Here is a 19,168-nt window from a genome sequence, read left to right as displayed (position 1 = left end):
GCAGAGGGAGAATGGCTCCTCTGGTGAAGGAAGAGCAACCTCCAGACCCTCCCTTCCTAGTTACAGACAGGAGTGATTATTTGTTTATTTTTTGAATCGATTTCCCCTTGGAAATGTTATAGGGAAGAAAGTGATAGGATGCCAGCTTGGCCAAACTGCTACAGACCCAAGAAAATCCAGTCACACTTTTTGGAGTGAGCCTCCTTGCAGGCGTGACTCTGCTCCTGCCAACACTGTGAATTCATTGCCCCTCACAAATGTGCGAATGCCTCCAACACTTGATAAACTTGAATAACCCCAAAATCACTAGTGGTTTCTCCTTGGGTCAAAAAAGTTGAGCTAGTTTGCATTTTCTGAGAATATAATAAAAGGATTTATTTCAGTCTCCATCTGGTTTAGCCTTACCTGGCTTCTGTCAGTGAGATGGACCTTTCTGGGATATTTGAGTGGTTTTCCAGAAGCAAAAATGTTCTGAAAGCTCTATAGGAAAACTGACGTGTTCACCTGTTTTCTGGTCTTGACTCCCAGGACAGAAACTGGAATGAGCTCTGGGTAAATAGCGAGATGCCCTGATGGCTGGCTGCACACCAGCATACCAGCCACCTTCAGGAGACCAAAGAGGTCCTTGACGTGCACATCTGCTCAGCCAGAGTTTTTAAGCTGTGGTCCACAGCCACGTGAGATTCCAAGGGAATGTACAAAAATTATTAAGAAAAGTAAGGCTGCTGTCAGCAGGATTAAATTCACTGCGTAGGGACAATAGTTCAACTGGAATATTTTTTTACAGCTCTTCAAATTGACAGAGCTTGAAAGACATCATCCTGGGTGAAAAATCACTGAAGAGCCTCATTTGACTTCTGTTCTGTGACTGCTTCTCCTATCAATGATTGTATGACTATGCCTTAAGACAGATAAACAGGACATCTCCTAACCTTTCAGTATTTGCTTTATTCTAGTGGTATGGCTTTCATCAGTGACCTGTTGTTGGTGCCAAGACATAATTATGACCCGTTGTCGGCTGTTCTGACAAATGTAATTTTCCATGCTTTTACTGTGCCATGTAAGCTGACTTTTAGTCCTTTCATATGAAAGAAATACCTTGAAAGCTATTTTTGCTTTGGAGAAAAGTGATATGTTATCTGTACCTAATGAATAAGGAAGGATGTAAAGGTGTAGCAATAAAAAAATAATACTTTAAAAAAGTAATTGGCAGGAATTTAATAACTCTGTAAAGCTTTCCAGCTTGATCCAATTTTGGACTGAACATTTAGTTTTTATTTTATGCAGTGACTGTAACAATTTTGACCTTAAAGCTAATTTTCTATTAGCTATTTTCTGTTGCTTAAAGGTTTGGTGAGTCAGTTCAGAAGTATATTTGTTTTTATCAAAGCTTTTCTGGCTAAAAAAACCTTTCTGAGAATAGGCTGATATCCTATGACATTTATAGATAGTTCCAGCTTTAACAGACTATGCTCTTAGTGTTCCCTTAGAACACTTTTCCTTATTTCTGTTTTATTTCCAGTGGGGCCAGAAGATGTAGAGGTATATTCCCTAGCTACTTAGGACTGTGTCGTTTTCCCAGGGGAAAAAAAAAGGACAAAAAAATAGATAAATTTAGAAGAAATCAGAATTTGTAAATCAAGTATTTTGGGTTTAAAAGGGAATAATTTGACATGGAAATCCTATATGCTGTCTCTTGTGATTAGGAGCATGGGAATTTTGTATTCCTATTTCTCCTTCACAAAACTTGAATTAAATATTCAGTGATATTCCTTCTCCTGTTGAGGTGATGCTGTTCCTTGTAGGATTCTTCCAATGTGGCACATCACAGATGCGTTTTAACTGGGACTCTTTTCCACAGAAGAAAGGGTGGAAGGTGTCACACAACAGACCAGACTGTGTGGGAGCATGATGGTACCGGAAGCTTCATCTTCTGTCCAAAATTACTACAGCTTTCAGATCTTATGTTTCTTTTTCTTTCTAACAAAATGTTGACCTCTTCGTGAGAAGATGTTGTGGCCACATTCTTATCCTATTTAAAAACTGGTTTTGCCAGATAATTTTTCATGGCCCTGGCATTTGTGAAAATAGGTTAGTCAGGATGTCTGTGATAAAAAATTGGTTTTGGTTGAAATTTCAAGATATTGCTGTGACCAGCATAGCGCACAGGGCAAAATCAAGATTTATCTTGCTCTTCTTCCCATGAACAGGTTACCTCATCCTATTGTATATTTGTTTATCCTACAAGTCACATGCAGTCTGGCTTTGGGACTGTCAGCAGCATCCTGGCAGAGGGAGTGTGAAATGCCACTAGGCCTGAATGGCACCTCTTTCCCCATTAGTGACTGCATAGGATGAAAAGCAAATGGGATCAGGTCCTGGATGACTGTATGTAGGCGGAGGAAAAATGTATTGTGAAAACTCTGAAGCTCACACAAGCAGCCTTCCACCTAGGTGTCATTGCTGTCATGTCATCCCCAGGTTGGAACCCGTGTTCCCTTTGGAGGGGTAATTCAGTGACTCCCCCACCCTGTCTGCTTCCTGATGGATACCTGTCTGTGAGGCAGAGCCCTGTGGTGCAATGATGAGTTTCCCCTTACATTCTCAGGAGGGAGGCTGGGGGCTGCACACGCTGTGGAAAGCGAGCTTTGCTTCTCATTCTCAGGAATGGTCCCGTCTCATTAGGATCAAGCAATGCGTGTAGGAAAGCAGCCCTGCCATTGCTGTGGCTCCCTGCATCCTCCAAGGATAGATATATCCTCAGTCCCCAGGAGCTGTCATCTCAGAGTCTTTGTGAAATGACAAATTTGTGGTAGATAAATAGAAGAAATGGGAAACAAAGTGGAAGCACATTTTTTTTTTTTTTTAGATTAAGAGAGGGATTGATGTAAAAGATTCATCCTTCCACTGTACATAGGAGCTTTCACTTGGAAGTCTCAGCACACATAAACATTGTTTTCAAAGCAACTTTGCTAACAATGTTGGAGAAAGGATAGTTCAGTAGAAATTTGTCTTCCACCAGAAATGGTTATTTCAGAGGTCAGGATCAAGCACCAAAAAAATTAATCTTCCTAGAGGTGAGGGGCCAGTCTCAGTGGATTGACCAGTATCACTCCATTGATGTCAGGTGAATATCACTGATTTATTGCAGCCCAGTAGCTGCCCTCTTGTCTTCTAAAAAGGTGTGGACAGCAGAGACAAACCAAATTTATCTCTCACATCTCTGTTATCTTTTAGCCTGAGGCATATATCCTAATCTAGATGATCTCTAGATCTTTTTGCTTAATGAAAACAATCTTGAGCTCTGGGCATTTCTCTAAGGCTACTGGTCAGACTGATTCCCAGAAGTAATTTAGGCTGTAGTCTGGGCAGATCTTCTGGTGCAGGGTGCCTGTACAATTTGGAATTTGGTAGCACTCTTTTCTTCTCTTTCTTTCTTAGAGTGCATCTCCCCATATTCAGCGGTACCACTGACAGTGAAAGTGACAGAAATAAATGCAGAAGAGTGAAATATCATTCCCTTAAGATTTAATTTTCCTAGTCAATGGTTACTTCTGGTTTTTTTTTCTAATTTGTTTTGGTTTTGTTCTTCATAATAGCCTCTTGTTACATAAAATCAGCTGCACTCATGCCCTTTGCATGGAATCCTTTCGCTGTAAATTGTACCTGACACCAGACAGATGTTACACAGATACAGCCAGATGTGCCCACCTTTCACAGCTCCATGAGCCACTGACAGCGCAGCCGTGTGAGGGACAGTGCAGGGCACTGAGCAATGAGAGAACCTCTGAAAGGCTCAGCCGGGATCAGGATTTACAGAACAGATTCCATGGTGAAATTTGATCAAAGGCCCAGGCAGAGCCTGGTTTTGCCTTTTTTTTGGGGTGAGCAATTTGGTTTGATATCCTGTGGAGCCTGTCTTACCTCAAGCGAACTCATGCATGCACAGCGGGGTCTGGATGGCTCTTGTGTCTGAGTTGGCTCTGCTCTGAGGCACAGTCAGCCCCAGAAATTTTGAACAATGGTATAGAGAAATAATATCTGTATTATTTTAAGCCTTCCATGGGTTTGGAGAATGGAGGTATAAATCAGAAGCAAAAGGGATCAGTTGCGGTTTTCTCATTAAAAAGTCAACACTACTTCAGTCACTCTGATGAAGGCATTTAACAGCATAGTTAGTGCTGCTTAAGTCTTTTATCTGTCAATCACTTGCCCCTTGAAGGTCAGAATTCCCATTTGTAGATCAATATACTGGTCCTAGACTCCCTTTCCCCTCTCCTTTGAGTCCACCTATCCTTTTGTCTGTCCATCCTTGTTCAGGAGCAGGCGTGAGGGATGGGTGGGACCCTGCTGCAGGGCTGGACTGATGTTCTCTGCCCTGGTTGTTTGCATCAGGCAAGGCTGGGCTGGTCTTGCTGGTGCTGAGAGAGGGAACGTGGTTTGGAGCAGTGGGCACTTCTACTAAAATGCAGTAACATGCTTTTGCTTTTTTGTTCCTTCCTGGGCATGAAGTGGGTCTATTCCCTGATACCTCAGACTGGTGAATTTTTAACACTGTCTCTAGGGGAAAAAAAAAAGGCTATTGCACCATGCAGATTCTGTGGAGTAAAGGCCTTTCATTGCTTTCATCTCACTGCTATTATGATTGGCCTCAGTATTTCCCATTACAGTGAGATTCCAGACAGGATGATGGTGGTGTGTATCCCTATCCCTTTATCCTGCATCACATTCTACCTGCCTTTTACCCTGCAAAGGTAAAAAGTATCCCACAGATTTTCCTTCCCCACCCTCAGCTACACCTTGTTTTTCCCTTGTGTGCTGGGCTGCAGAGATAACTCCCCAGTGCTAACTGGGGAGAGGCTGTTTTATTTATGTGGTCTGTCTTATTCAGGGAAGCGATCGATGGAAGGATAATCACGCCATTTCAGACAGACTGCTTGTCTCACTGAAGCATAACCAGCACTGACAGGACGCAGGGGAGGGTGTGTGTTTGTGTGTGCTGCACACATGTGAGGCAGGGAATGTGACAGAGTGAACCGATGCAATGTCCAAATTTGCCCCTCCAGTCAGCAGGCTTAGGAGGAGCTGATTCCAGGCAAGGCACTGGAGGCAGAAGTAGGAATGGCAAGTGCTGATTTCAAATGCATCTCCTTCACACCTGTCTCTGGGGCAGAAAAAATTTGGTTAGCACCCTTTCTGTGTTCCCTCAAGCCCCCTGTGCCCACCATCTGCCTCCTCAGGCTTTCTCCATCACGGCTGAAACCATTTAAAATGCCATCATCTCTCTGCTGGTCCTAAATTGGCCATCTGATGTGGTTTTAATGCTCTATTAGCTCTGCTTTAAAACACTCTCCTTTAACTAGCAGGGCTGACAGATTTATGTCCAGGATGGGTGATGTTACCTCAGAGCCCAGCATGGGGCTTAGGTCCCCCTGGGTCTAATTTGCTTTGTGCCCAAGGGCACGTCCCTTTGCTCCTGCCTGCTTGTCCATACCCCAGGGCTCACGGGGTCAGCCTGTTTCCACAGGCTGGGGATGTTTTGCTCTCACCCGTCTGAGTTTGGGCATTGCATCCGCTGCATTGCCACTGGGCTGGCAAAGGGCTCAACCCTTCTGTGCTTGCATCAAGTAGTTCCAGAAGCTGCCACATAAGCAAAATCTTTTGCTGAAAGGTGATTCTAGCAAATTAAATTAAATTGCATGTGTCAGCCCCCACCATGCCACCTTTCTCTTTCTTGGAGTGCCAAACATGCAGGGATTAAAATTTTTACAGGCACGGTTTCCTCCTGGTTTATGTCACTTGCATGCACAACCTGCTTGCCCTCATGTTGTGCCCCTGTTACATCTGGTGGCTCAGTTCAGACATGTCAGGGAGGCTCTCAGCCCCCTGCTTGCCTGCTTAGGGACTGGAGTGTCTGTAGGCTGTAGGGAGGAACCCAATGCCCCTGGCCAGAGCAGGCAGCAGTGGTGCTGGTGTACCAGAGCAGCAGTGCTGCCCACGGTGGGGACTGCTGCTGCAGTAATGTGGAGGGCAGAGCCACTCGAGTGTGGCTGCCTTGCAGCGTGCTGCTGACTCGGCCTGCCTGGGAGTCCTTCAAGCCCTGGTGCTTTGTCACATAGGCTCAGTGCGCCCAGGCAAGCCCTGCAGCTCCCTGTGAGCTGCTCTTGCCCTGCGTGCCTGTGTTAGCTGGCAGCATAGGTACAGGAGAGCAGGGAAAGCTGGGGGGGGATGCCACTTCTTCTGCACTTCTCCTGCAAACTTTTGTAAACATATTGCTAATGGGTTGGAGAGAAAACACTCTGAAGAGTTATATTGCCAAATTTGGAGACTAATTTCAGTCATTAAGGTGTGAAGCAAGGGATTTTAGTGCTGCTTTAAGTGTAAATCTCGAGGCAGCTCCAAGGATTGAAGTCGTTGACGATCCCGCCTTGATTATTATTAGAGGTTCTAATCTTTCCAGTGAAAATGAGCATAAATGACACCCTCTTGTCTCATATCTGTTGCTGATTTCTGTGAACTCTTCTTGTCAAGCTGTGCAAGGGAGATTCCTGTAGTGGAATCGTTCTTGGGTGTAAGAAGAAAGAGGGCTGAGAACGGTTTAATATTGGTGTTTGTTTAATTAGATGTTGGCATTGCTTACTAATTACTGACATATAAAGCTGCAACTCCCATCAGGCTAATGGCATCCTCATCTTCTTGCAGCCTTTCTTTGTCTTTACTCTGGTGGCCAGTGCAGAGAAGTCATGAAGTTGTAATCTTGGAAGATCCCTCCCACCACCACCAGAGCCTTAATTAGGTCTTGTAGGGTGCACATACCTGGCAATGATCTGTGCCTGGCATTCCTGTGTACCAGAACAATTCACACAGCTGGGGGAGAAAAAAAAAAGCCAGAAAAAGAGCATGTCTGGTCCTGACATGGAATGTTTTATGTTTTAGGCATAAATCTTATCTTATGGCTAAGATTTTCCAGGTGGAGGATGTTTTGGGGTTCACTCAATGTTTGCATTCCAAATGGCTTTGGTTTTTGGAAAATAACCCATAGTCTGCCTTTGAAAATTGTCCTGTTGCAGATGTTTCATGCTGGGCTCCCTTATGGCCATATTTCCAATGCTGAACACGTCCCTTGAAGGTCATAACATGGAGCAAGTGTGGAATTTCCTTTAGAAATAAACATAATTGCTGATTGCACTTGGCAATGGGGAGTGAATAGATGAGTTTGGTTGATTAATGGAGTTAAAACAAAAAAGTTTGAAAAAGGAAGAAACTAAAATAAAAAAAAATAAAAAACCTGCTTTTTTTCATTTGTTTGAAGAAGTTTCCCTGATACAATGATTTCATTAGATTAGCAGGGAGGCCTCTTTGTGCAGATAGTAGGGAAGCATGAACCCACCAAAATAACAGGTTTTTTCCCCTCTTATTTATTTTCTTGAAATTGGTTCAAATTGAGTTCATAAGGGACAAATTGAAGCTGAATATTAGGAAATGTTTCCTCATGTCACGGTGTAATAGAATAGAAAACCTCTCATGTCTGTAATAGAAATGTTGCTTGTGTAATTTATAGAACTGTGCAAAGTAGGGGAGTGCAGAGTCCAGGGGCCAGCCCTGCAGGCAGCTTGGTCACCTCTGCCTCTCATGGTGATGTGATGCTACTGGTGCCAGAGCAGATTTACAAAGGTAAAATTTACTTCATGCAACAGGATTGTGAATTGAAGTGAAATATATGAACAGGGTAAACTGTCAGAGTGCCATGGTGATGTCATATAAACCACTGAACTGTGAAATGTGTATTTACCTCCTCTTCCCTACAGTGTATTTCTAGATGGTCTGACAGTTAGGAAAACAATAGACCTGATTCTTATTTACAGCTACACCCCTTTAACATGCTCTCAATGTGCAGCAAGGCCTTGAAATGAGTGTAGCTGTAATCTCAGTCCACTTAAAGGCCTTCCCTATTGCCAGAGCTGAGTAAGGAGGCTTCAGGATAAATGAGATTGAAGCCTGGACTGTTTAACTGTCCATTTGTACAGCTGACATGAAATGCCCCAACAGGGAGTGCCTTCTGCAGGAGTGATGGGGTCTTTCCAGACAGAGAGAATCGCTGATGTTGGCTGCAGGGCTGATCACCCTTTAGCTTGATTTTACTGGGTGTAAGGCTGGACTCTGTCCCTAGGAAATAAGACTTTCACTGGGCTCTTTCAACATCCTTATCCCTATTCCTAAGTTCCCTCACAGGAACACTCTGGGCCCTATGAGGTGTGCTGGCTCTGATAGGGATGGAGCTTCTTGCAGGTGTGCTGCTCCTTCCTCTGGTCTCCACTGCTTCCCAAGTCATTGCCTCAGTATTTGGGCTGGGGGGAGGCTGTCCCCACTGCTTCACCTGTCACCCATCACTGTCCTCAAGTGGCATGCAAAATCCCCTTTGGAGAGTGAGTGAAGTGTAGGCTGTGCAGTGTGTTTGCACAGCTGATTGCTAAGGATCCCTCTGCCCTTTGAGGCAAGGGAAAACCAGGGACTGTGGGCATACATGTGTGTGTGACTTTTAGACATGTTTTTAGGAATTCATTGAGAGCCAACACAGTACATCAGTTCCCTATCCCAGTCACAAAATGGGGCCAATTGCCCTGCCTTGCCTGATTGTCTCAATTTCGGGACTAATTGTCCTGTTTTTCTAACTCCCTTCCTCTAAGAATTTCCATTGTATTGCACTGGGCTTCTACCCTCCTGATGTGAGCTGAAGAGGAGAGGCAGGGTCTCATTTTGGGTTTGGTTTCCAAGCACTAATGTTCTCCTTTCTCTCTTCTCTCTCTCACAGGTACCTGATCAATGTCACCTTTGAAGGCAGGAATTTGTCGTTCAGTGAGGACGGATACCAGATGCATCCCAAGCTGGTCATCATCCTTTTGACCAAGGAGAGGAAGTGGGAGAGGGTAGGATATGTTTGGTAATTCTCCATCTGTGTCAGGGAAGAAGAAGGGGGAAGGCTCCAGGCAAATAATCCTCCCCACCTTTCTGTACTTCTTATCAAGGGCTGGCAATCTGCTTCTTGTATCCTGGACCACTGGTATCTCCACTGCCCAGGCTGCTGTCTTCTCCATGCAGGATGCCATTACAGTCTTCCATTAGCCTACATTAAAAATTCATCAGCTTCCTTTCTGTAATCTCTGAACATAAGTTTTCCAGCCTTTCAGAGAAGATACCTCCTCTGTGCCATGAGTTTCAATGGATGAGACAGAAAATATTTCTCTGTGTGGTTTGGTGGCAGTGAAGTTCTGTACATTAAGTGACTGTGATTGAGCTACAGCCACACTTAGTAATTTATGCCACTATTAACTGTGCTCAATGTGTCTGGCCAGTGTCCCTTGCAATGGGATGGTGCGTTAAGTGGGATGGTGAACGTGAGATCATATTGAGTTGTTCAAAGATCCAGATTTGCATATTTTGGAATAATTTGCATGTAACCCAAAGCACCATTTTAGAAATGGTGTGAATTTCTGAGTTAGTGGGAAGTTTTGGTTCATTTCACCTCCCACATAAATGTCAGTGGTCCAGGTTCTGAAGAAGTATTCCCAAAGGGTTTCTGTTGAAGCAGAGGGGGTACTTTAAGGGCTAAGAAAATGAGATATAAAAAAGGTTTTGGGTGTGAGAAAAGAGCAAAGGAAGGAGAATTCATCAGAACGCTTGATAGATATGAAGCAGGTCTGTATACAATCATGTGTATGCCTTAGAAAAATGCCCCTTTGTCCCACCGTGCACAAAAAACTTTCTCTCCTTGCCTGCTTGTTCTCTGCATGGACTTGCAAGCGACTTGCTTGGTGAAAGTGAGGAAGAAATTAATGGGGAAATGAGAATGAAATGGGGAGCTGTCAGGAGAGGTGTATTCATAAGAGAGCTGTAGGAACACTTGTGAATGAGACAGAAGAGCAATCACATTGGTGCCCGGCAGTCACTAGGGTCTCCCAGTAGCTGCAGGAATTTGCCAAGAAGGTGAAAGCCCCTAGCTTGTGCCTGGTTTCCAGGAGGACCTGTCTACCTCATGGTCTTGGCACTGTTCAGATCAGATGAGGGTGTGTGGTCTGGGACAGTCAGAAGAGGTCTCAGTGGGCCAGGAGCGTGAGGAAACAAAGGGCATGGCATAGCACGTGTGGACAACTCTTGGCCATGGCTGAAGGCAGGCTGTCTAGATACTGCACAGGGTGTGCACATGCAAAGCACAGGCTGTAGAGAGGTCACATCAGGCTCGGTCCGTCACTCAACTTCATTTAAGCTTACCAGCAAAAGTCCAGGAGGATTTGTTCCTAGCTGGCACCACATTTGTTCTCATGGGGGAAAATTCCATCATCAGAAGGAAAATGAAGCAGTAGCAGCATGAATCCTCCAAGGGGTTATTAGAAGGCCTGGCTGTGGGAATCTGTTGCTGGAAAGCTTTGCAGTCTCTGGGGAGGCACAGCTAAATACAGTCCTGTTTTTATCTTGCCTGTCACGTGCTTCACATGTCACACCCTCAGTGAAGGCTTGGTGGCTTCTGTCAGTGGCAAGAAGGGTTGTTCAGTCTCTGGGAGTGAATTTGTGGTCTCTCAGATGAACCAGACAATTAGTAGAAGGGTTATCAAGATTGTTTGGGTTAGATCTGTGACCTTCTTGAGCCCTGCTGTCTGTGAGGACTACTTGGCATCCATTAAACCAAAACAGTCCTTAACTTCATAGGAGCTGGGGCTGGGCTGAAATGAGGCTATGATGAGCTGTGGTATTAGTGGTAAGAAAAACACATAGTGCTTCCTGGGCACAAATGTTTTATCTTGAAATGGATGTCTTCCTCAAGGAGGATCAGATTATTATAATCAAACTCTGAACTGGTTGAATTTTATGCTGGCAGGCTCTTTCTGGAAGACACTGAAGTAATCTCCAGTGTGTTCTGATCACAGATACAACCTTACATACCTGGAACCTCATGCTCTTTTTCTTAATTTAATTTCCATTCAGCAGAAATTCAAACATAAAAATAAAAGTGTGAAGCAGAGATCTTTGCGACAACGATCATAGTTTTGTTCCATGTTTGCAAAGAGTCAGGCAACACAAACTGTTGGCCCTTAACAGCAGCTCCCAGGCAATGCCACAATACAAGAAATTATTAATATATTTTTAGCCCATAATTCCAATACCTTTATAGTGCTTTGGAACATTATCCAAATTCTCACTAATTTTATGTAAATAGCAAGGTGCTTCATCCTGGGAACTTTTCGGCAAACAGTCAGTAGGAGGCATGAGATGAGAGGCTGAGTGGGAGATACTGATTTGGTCCAGCTGCATTCACTGTAGCTCAGTCTTTAACTACACACTTATCTATAATCAGATGCTATGCCTGGAAGGAACATCAAGAGGTCAACTAGTCCCTCCCTGTGCCCCAAGAGAGGGTTTAACTAGACTGAAATTATTCCTGACAGATGCTTGTCTCACCTGGTCTGAGAGACCTTCAATGCTACAAATCCCGTGAAATTCCAAGTCAATCTCTTCTATGCCTTCTTTCTCCTTACCCTACTAAGTTTTCCTAATGTCTAACCTAGATTTCCCTGGCTGCAATTTAAGCCCATGAATACTTCGTGTCTGCCTAATGGACATAGGGAATTGTTTATTCTCTATCACTTCTAATTGTCCCCCTGTGGGTTTGAAGTCTTCTATGATGTTGTCTCCCAGTCACCTCTGGTGTAGGTTAAACAAGAATTTGTTCGGTCCCTCTTGGTAGGTCATGTTTCCTAGTCTTCTGATCATTTCTGTTAGTCTCCTCTGGATTTAGTAACACAGCTTGCAGCTCTGTACAGCTTGGCATATTTGATTCTTGAAAGATGGCAAATGGATTTTGAGGGTATGTCTCATGGAGTATATATAAAAAGCTGTGTTTTAAAATAGGTGTGAAGTCTTCCATTTTCTGAGCAGCAAAGATCCAGACAGTGACTGAACTGTTTCAGGATTTCAGGTCTGTGAAATCTTTTGTGATTTTGACTTTTTTTTCCCAATAAATATCTTCACAACCTCACCAGTTATTTCAGAACAGGAATTAATTTTCCAGAGGAGCTGCAGCTGCCCCCAGACTCTGATGATGATGATGATAAATCTCCTCATGAGTGCTTCATACAAACGGAAGCCTTGTAGGGCTGACAGTCATGAAAGAACAAGAAGAAAACCCACTTTCTGCAAGGGGGCAGTAACTTGAGCTCTCCTGCTTGTCTTAACCATGAGTAATGGTTCATCATGATAAGCAAATGTGCTGAATTTCATTCACTTCTCTGTACTCTGCTCCTTGGGGGCAGAACACTGCCTGCCTTTCCACACTACCTTCATCAGCAGGTTAGTGAAGCTCTTTGGAGGTGGTGAAGGATGTCTACTCTTATGCCCCATGAAGGACCATGCCTCAGTGCAGTGATGAGTGGGGGGCCAGATGTCTTGCAAAGTGAGCCAGAGGGTCAGTACTACTCTAGGTTTTGTGTCAGTGGGTTCTGATATTTTGTGTGGGAAGAGATTTCACCCAGTATTTTTCTTCACTATCTGCCTTTTTTTTCCTGCTCTCTTATGATCCCACATATGATGAGGACTTAATTCTGGGTTCAAGATCCCTCTGTGAGAGCTAGCAAGTGCTGCTATCTCCAGCTCTTGCTTACATCCTCCTTCTCTACTGAGTCCTATCCCACTAGCTCCTGCCAACAGTCCTGTCCCATTAGCTCCCAGATCTTCCCATCTGCTTCCTCACTTTCCCCCAGCAAACCCAGGGGTGACACAAATGTTATGAACTTTGGTACCCTCTTTCAGATTCCTTCTCTACTTTAATTACTAGTGAGTTTGGCATCACTTCTATTGCTGGTTTGTGCTCAGCCTCTTCTCTTGGGTGTGTCACTGGGGATTCAGAGCATCTTTCCATGAGGTACCTGACACCAGCTTCTTGTGCCACCCCACAGACCCTTTGATTCACAAGCTCCCTCCATCTCTTACCAAGCATGCCCCATTCACCCCTTTTCCTGTCTGGACAAGCAAAGCCCCAGGTGATGGTTTTGGTCAGGGTGCCACTACAAGCCATCTTAGAGGACAGATGGGAAACTTAGGTTGAAAGATGCATTCTCCTTGCTGCATGTTCTAATCCTCTGCCCCTATCAACCTTCACCCCACTCAGCAGATAAAATGTTTGCCTGTTGCTGGTGCTATAATTATCAGCACTTGACTTTTGAACTCTTCAACTCCAGCAGGGTCTGTTCTGCTTCCTCTAGCCATTGGTGTGACCATGATTACAAATTCATGGGCAGGCTGCTCCTAGCCTGTACCCTTACACCATTGCACACATTAGTGCTCTCTGGGGATAGGGCCATTTGCTGTGACATCCTCTCAACTGCCTCAGTGACTGTTGACTTCCAGGACTTCCTAATGCTGCAGCAGGGTGGAAAATAGTGCCACTACTCTCTGCCACATGGTTTTCCAGAGATGTGTTTCACCTCGACCACAGTCTGCATAAGATTAGTTTGTGAACTTCTGTGACCCTGTCTTCAGCTTGGGACAGAGCACCATTATGCCCATCCATGCCTGGGAAGAGTTCTCCTGGGATATGGGACAGAGATACGGGAAGGAAAGAAGGATTTAGAAAAGAAAAATGAAAAATGAAGATTTCCCTTATCTAAAAATATGAGGAAAGAGAACAAGATAAATTTTTGGACACCTAAATGATTGTTGAAAAAAGGACATACTAGTCAGCTGCTTTTCATGCCCCAGTAGGGAGAAAGAAAAAGTTGTCTTGCTAAATTGTCAAGCAGAAAGATTGTAGTTAGATATGTAGGGAGCTGTCTAATTATTGGCATGGTGAGACATGGTGAGGCTCATTTGCTGGTAGAGGTTCATTTGCTGGAGTATATAGAGAAAAAAATCCAACAGTGCAGGCTCTCAGTCTATCTTGTCCTGCCTTCGAGCTGGTGGATGCAGTAAGTGATCTCTTGTGGTTCTCTGCCAGCCTACATTTCTGTGATTAGATGAGCAAGACAAACCTGAAGAGCGTCTCACAAAAAGCAGCTTATTTCATAGGAGCGGCAACCCAGGTTCTGGACAAGCTGATCAGCAGAAACTTCAAGCCTGATCCACTGAGGACATAATTTCTTCAAGCTTCCACCATGAACCTTTTGTAGAAGCAGGCAGTTGGCATGTGAAGGCTATTGTGCATGTCTGTGAACAAAAGCTCTTACGGAGGCACTTGTCGCCTCCTGAAGTCTGCACCTTTGGGGAGCTGATGAACGCCACAGAGATGCTGAAGAGGCTGTAGCATTTGATGATGATACAGCCTTCAGGCCTCTCTTACTGTGCATTAAAAGAAACATTCACTGTCATCTCTCTGTGTGCTTCAATGTCCCAGTGGCAGAAATAACAGGGGAGATGACTGAAAATACGATCAGTATTCTTGGCTTTTAGTAACAGTCCATGTGGTACTGACCACTACGTGAAGAATCAATATGAATCATGTTATCCTATCTGTTACATTGCTTAGCAGAAGGAAGGACTTCGATTTTTTTTTTTTATTTCACTTTCTTAGAGAATAAAAGCCTCCTTAAAGAAGACTCTTTAAAAATAGCAAAGGAACAAGAATGAAGGGTTTTGAGGTGAAAACTTCAGCTGTACAAATCTAAGTCTTCTCTGAAGGCCCTCCCTTGCCTTTGGAAAGATAACTAGATGTTTTAGACAGTTTCTTCCTCATGTTGTCTGGTGCCCACCTAGGTGAGCCTTGCAAATGTATGCTTGTCTCCACGGGGTAGAAGTTACTGCCTTTGGTCAGGTTCTGCTCTGTATGTGGAGTTCTGGCATCTTGCCTGTGTGTCCAGGGAGGAAATTATTTTTTATTCCACCAACTCCTTTTACAGTGAGACAAGATTGGATTGTTTTTGCCAATCAGTCTTGTTTTGATAATTTTGCTGTGTACATGGGGATTTATGACTCATTGTCCCTGGGGATAAATGGCATAGAAGTTTGTTTTAACCTACTCAGAGTAAGAGACTGATTCTGTTCCCACAGAACCAGTTTTTACAAGGATATGGCTTCTCTTAGGGCAGAGGGACTTTTCTGGATTCAAGCACATATGGCTGAAATTAGAATGGGAGTCTGTACGTGCATTTCCCCCCCTTATTTTTAAAGTGTTCTTTCTGGACGTGTCTCTAAGAGACCGTAATTTGCTGAATGCCTTACTTCTCATTAGACAGCAGACTTGCATCAAAGAATACATATTTTATGGATATCCCACTCCCAAGCGAGTGTCCCTTAGATACCTGATCTAGGTCACATCTGATGGGTCTGTTTATGACCCTGATTCAATCAGACAACCAGATGGCTTTATTTGTGCACCTATGCTGCATCCACTGCCAGGATTTGGCCTGACTTCTCACAGTTGCCCAGGATCTAACTGTATGTATTTGTGGCTAATTATGGCCATGTTAATCTTTCACCAACTCCTAAGGAGAAGGACAGATTCCAGTGCCACACAAAGGCTTCCTTATCAGAGGACAATCAGAACAATCTTTCTGAAAATGCCTTCTATGTAAATCTTGCAGACATGCTGGTCAAACTGTGTCTTTGCTGGATTACTGCATGCTGCAATAATAAGCTGGTTTAGCTCTGACCAAAGAGAACATATTGGGTGTCTCTTCCTAACCACTGTGTGTTATGTCATTATGAGCTGTCTGCTTTCTTTGCCTCTTGCTGAAGCAGTTCCTGACTTTGCTTGAATTTTGGAGTCTATTTGTATGATTCATGAGCCTGCAGAAAAATATTCTGGCTCTTCTCCACCAGACCCTACTCCCTTGCTACTGGAGGGAATTCTTACATTGAAACAATGACAGCTTCTTGGAAAGACCTTGTCCTCTTATGCAAATCAGATATTGGAATATCTGGAGATCTTTATTAAGCCCAGGCTGTAGTTAGAATGCCTCCTACCATTTCTCTGCTGGTGTAGCTGATGAGGGTGATAGCAGCCGTCTGACCTTTACTGTGGTTGCCAACCTAGCTCCTTGGACAGGGGATCCTGGAGGATTGTGCTTGGTGTACTAATAACAACATGTGATGACAACATCCAGCCACAACAGAAGACCGCCCTCACCTCCATTGTATTCTGCATGAGAACTCTTGTCTGGAGCTCTCTCTCAGCTGACTTGCTCATGCCACAAAGTGAGAAGTGCTACTGTAACCCTTTGCCAGCATATACACATGTCTCGCACATCATCATTGCTGTCCCCAGCACCCAGTTATGGACTTGGGACTCTGCTCTGCAGGGAGCTGAGTGAACACTAACAAAAAAGGTGGCTCCTACCCCAAAGTGGTTACACTTTAATTACAAGACAAAGGTAGCAGATGGGTACAGATGGACCAACGGGGGAGTACAAGTACAATCAGACAACATTAGTCAGCATGGTAGGCAGCAGGCTCTACACACCAACTGCCTAACTCTTGTGAAGGCTTTGATAGGCAGCAGGGAATTATAACTGGCTTTGTGCAGGTTTATGGGAGCCTCATTGAGAGTGTGAAGGGCAGACAGGGAAAAGCAGCAAAGGTGCTTGGAGAGTGCAGCTGAGAAGGTGCAACAGCTCAAAAATACCCAATGCTGCTGGAAAATTTCCAGTCTTCTTAATATCTGAGGGGATAATCCTAACTTTACAGAGAACCAAAAAACCTCTAGTAAGGCCACATCTTGCAATGCAGCACAAACTCCCAGTACAGGGCTGATGTGCTAGTGCCAGAGCCACATTGCTTCTGGAACTCCTCCTGCTTGCCAGCAGCTTGGAGATTTCTATGGCACATCAGATGCTGCTGTGTATCTGTGTTCCAGCATTTCATTGATTGTGGGAATGTTTCATCTCAGCATGTTGAAATATCCATATCTTAATGCAGGAGATGGCTGATTTGCTATGGGAAGATGAGCTTTCAGGTATGGATACAGTAATTATATATTCCTATCACAGCACAGTATCAAGGATCCATCCTATCATCATCCCTGATGAGTTTTTAACATTCTCAAAAAACCCCAAACCCCCCAAAAAACCCAGACCGGGGATGGTGATTCGATTTTATCCCTAATTTCAATTTGAACACAGGAGTGATTTTTCCCCGAATTCCATGTACAAGTGAGCTGACTGAAGTGGCTGAGGTCACTTGGTTTGTTCAGCCTGGGGAAGAAGAGACTGAGCAGAGGCCTCATAGCAGTCTCACAGAATTCACAGCTTCACAGAATCACATAACATTCGGAGTTGGAAGGGACCCACAAGGATCATCAAGTGCAGCTGCTCCTCACAAGGGGAAGTGGCCAGGCAGACACTGATCTCTTTTCACTGTGACCAGTGACAGGATGCAAGGAAATGGCATGAAGCTGTGCCAGGGGAGGTTTAAGCTATATATTAGGAAGAGGTTCTTCACCCAATGGGTGTTTGGGCACTGGAACAGGCTACCCAGGGAAGTGATCACAGCACCAAGGCTGCCATAGTTCAAGACGTGTTTGGACAATGCTCTCAGGTATATGGGGTGATTCTTGGGATCCGGTCCTGTCCAGGGCCAGAAGCTGGACTTCAGTGATCCTTCTAGGTCCTTTCCAACTGAGGATATTCTAAGATTCTGTGATTCTGTGACTATTTATAAGTAATTACTTCATCTGTACTCCACTCAGGAGTGACGTGAACAGGTCATGTATCCTTCAATCCTGGATAGATGCACAGCATAGCCACTTTCACTTTCCCTTGCTTTGTGCCCACTCATCTACTGGCAATCACTTCAGGGAGTCTGTAGCACTGAGGAGCCACACAGCGCCATTGGAAGAGGAAGTTTATTTCCTGTTGCTTTTGGGGGCCAGACTGTGCCATGAAAAGGCAGTTGAGGAAAGCATGGCAGTTTAGGCAGCTTTAAGATTTGAAATGCATGAAGAGATGAGGGCACAGAAAGCTAGCAGCCAACCAAACTGAGTCTGGAGAAAGAACTAGCAGAGCTGCAGCTGAAGGAGACTCACAGTGAGTGAACGTGCCCCCAGTGCCTAAGGGTGTGTTTTCATCTGTTCAGTTGCATTTGCTTGAAACTGTCTCATGTCAACGACATCTTTGCTTGGCCTGTGAATCCTTTGCTTTTCTATTTTTACATTATCTGAATGTTATTAACTGGAGGCTCTGTTTTCCTTCCATGGGGCTTGAGAGAAGGGAAGTGCTGCATATTCATAGCACCCTATGTTTTTCTTTCTTTTGCGTTTTTCTTTCTCTTCCTCCTCCTCCACTTCTCTATTTGTTTTGGTAAGATTATGGCAGTTTGATTTTCCTGCAGTAAAAGTCTGGCCACATTTGCTTCTGAATTAATTTGAAATAAGGTTTTCCTAATATGAAATGGTTCTGACATTTTTCAGTAAGAAATAGCTTGTTTGTTGTGTCTTTGGCTTGGTTTCCTTCTCTCCTTTGGTGTTGGTTCAGTGTTCCCATGCTTGTTCTCACATGCTCCTTGTTTTGTGTTTGAACCCTGGTTGTATGTGCTTGACTTGGCTTGATGCTGAACTGCATCTTGACAGTGTTTTTTACTAGACCAGGATGGTCTGTTCCCTTGTGGTCTTCTCCTCACTGTTACATGTAAACTTCTCTGCTGTTTTTCAAAGGTTTTTCAGCATTAAAGCTGTGGTTATCCCTGGAACTACTCTGTGTTTGAGTTACTCTTGCTGCTCATGAGCTCTGGCATGCACTCAGTGTCATTGATTTGAACATACAATATGTTCAGCATCCTTTGTTTTCCCTGTGCCTGAACTGTGTTTTCCCTGAGTCTGTAATTTTTTTCAGACTGCCTTTGGTAACGTTGGATCCCGGCTCTGACTCTTGCCTTGCCTTGCAGTGGTGTCTGAGTTTCTGTCACCATCTTTTGGCCTTCCTTCCTTGTGAAAGGACGTGGCATTTACTGACCTGGGTTTAATTCTAAAATGTGCTGGGAGTTGTGCTGTCTTCTGCTGAGTCAGCAGTTTGACAGTCTTATTTGATTTCCTTCTGCTGGGCTAGCTGCATGCTGCAATGTCTCCCACCATGCCAAGCCTGAGAGGCTGCTTGACAGCCTCTTTCTTGTTCCCCTTTAAGCTTTCAAATTGGTCTGCATTTTGTGTGGCAGCTTCTGGTGCTTGTTTCCCTTAGGTTTATTTCCTCAGTTC

General features: G+C 44.3%; 1 protein-coding gene across 2 annotated transcripts in view; it reads left to right on the top strand.

The window, feature by feature from the left end:
- The window catches only part of GRIN2B (glutamate ionotropic receptor NMDA type subunit 2B), a 207,158-nt gene that overhangs the window by 120,899 nt on the left and 67,091 nt on the right, over positions 1-19,168 (top strand). For both annotated transcript variants that reach the window (XM_036400362.2, XM_036400363.2), the window contains exon 5: positions 8,813-8,927. In XM_036400362.2, coding sequence (XP_036256255.1) covers positions 8,813-8,927 — 115 coding nt within the window. The remainder of the gene's footprint in view (positions 1-8,812; positions 8,928-19,168) is intronic.

Source organism: Molothrus ater, chromosome 5 (genome assembly GCF_012460135.2).
Source record: "Molothrus ater isolate BHLD 08-10-18 breed brown headed cowbird chromosome 5, BPBGC_Mater_1.1, whole genome shotgun sequence".
In the NCBI taxonomy this organism is placed as follows: Eukaryota; Metazoa; Chordata; class Aves; order Passeriformes; family Icteridae; genus Molothrus; species Molothrus ater.
This window is presented reverse-complemented; position numbering and strand designations above follow the sequence as displayed.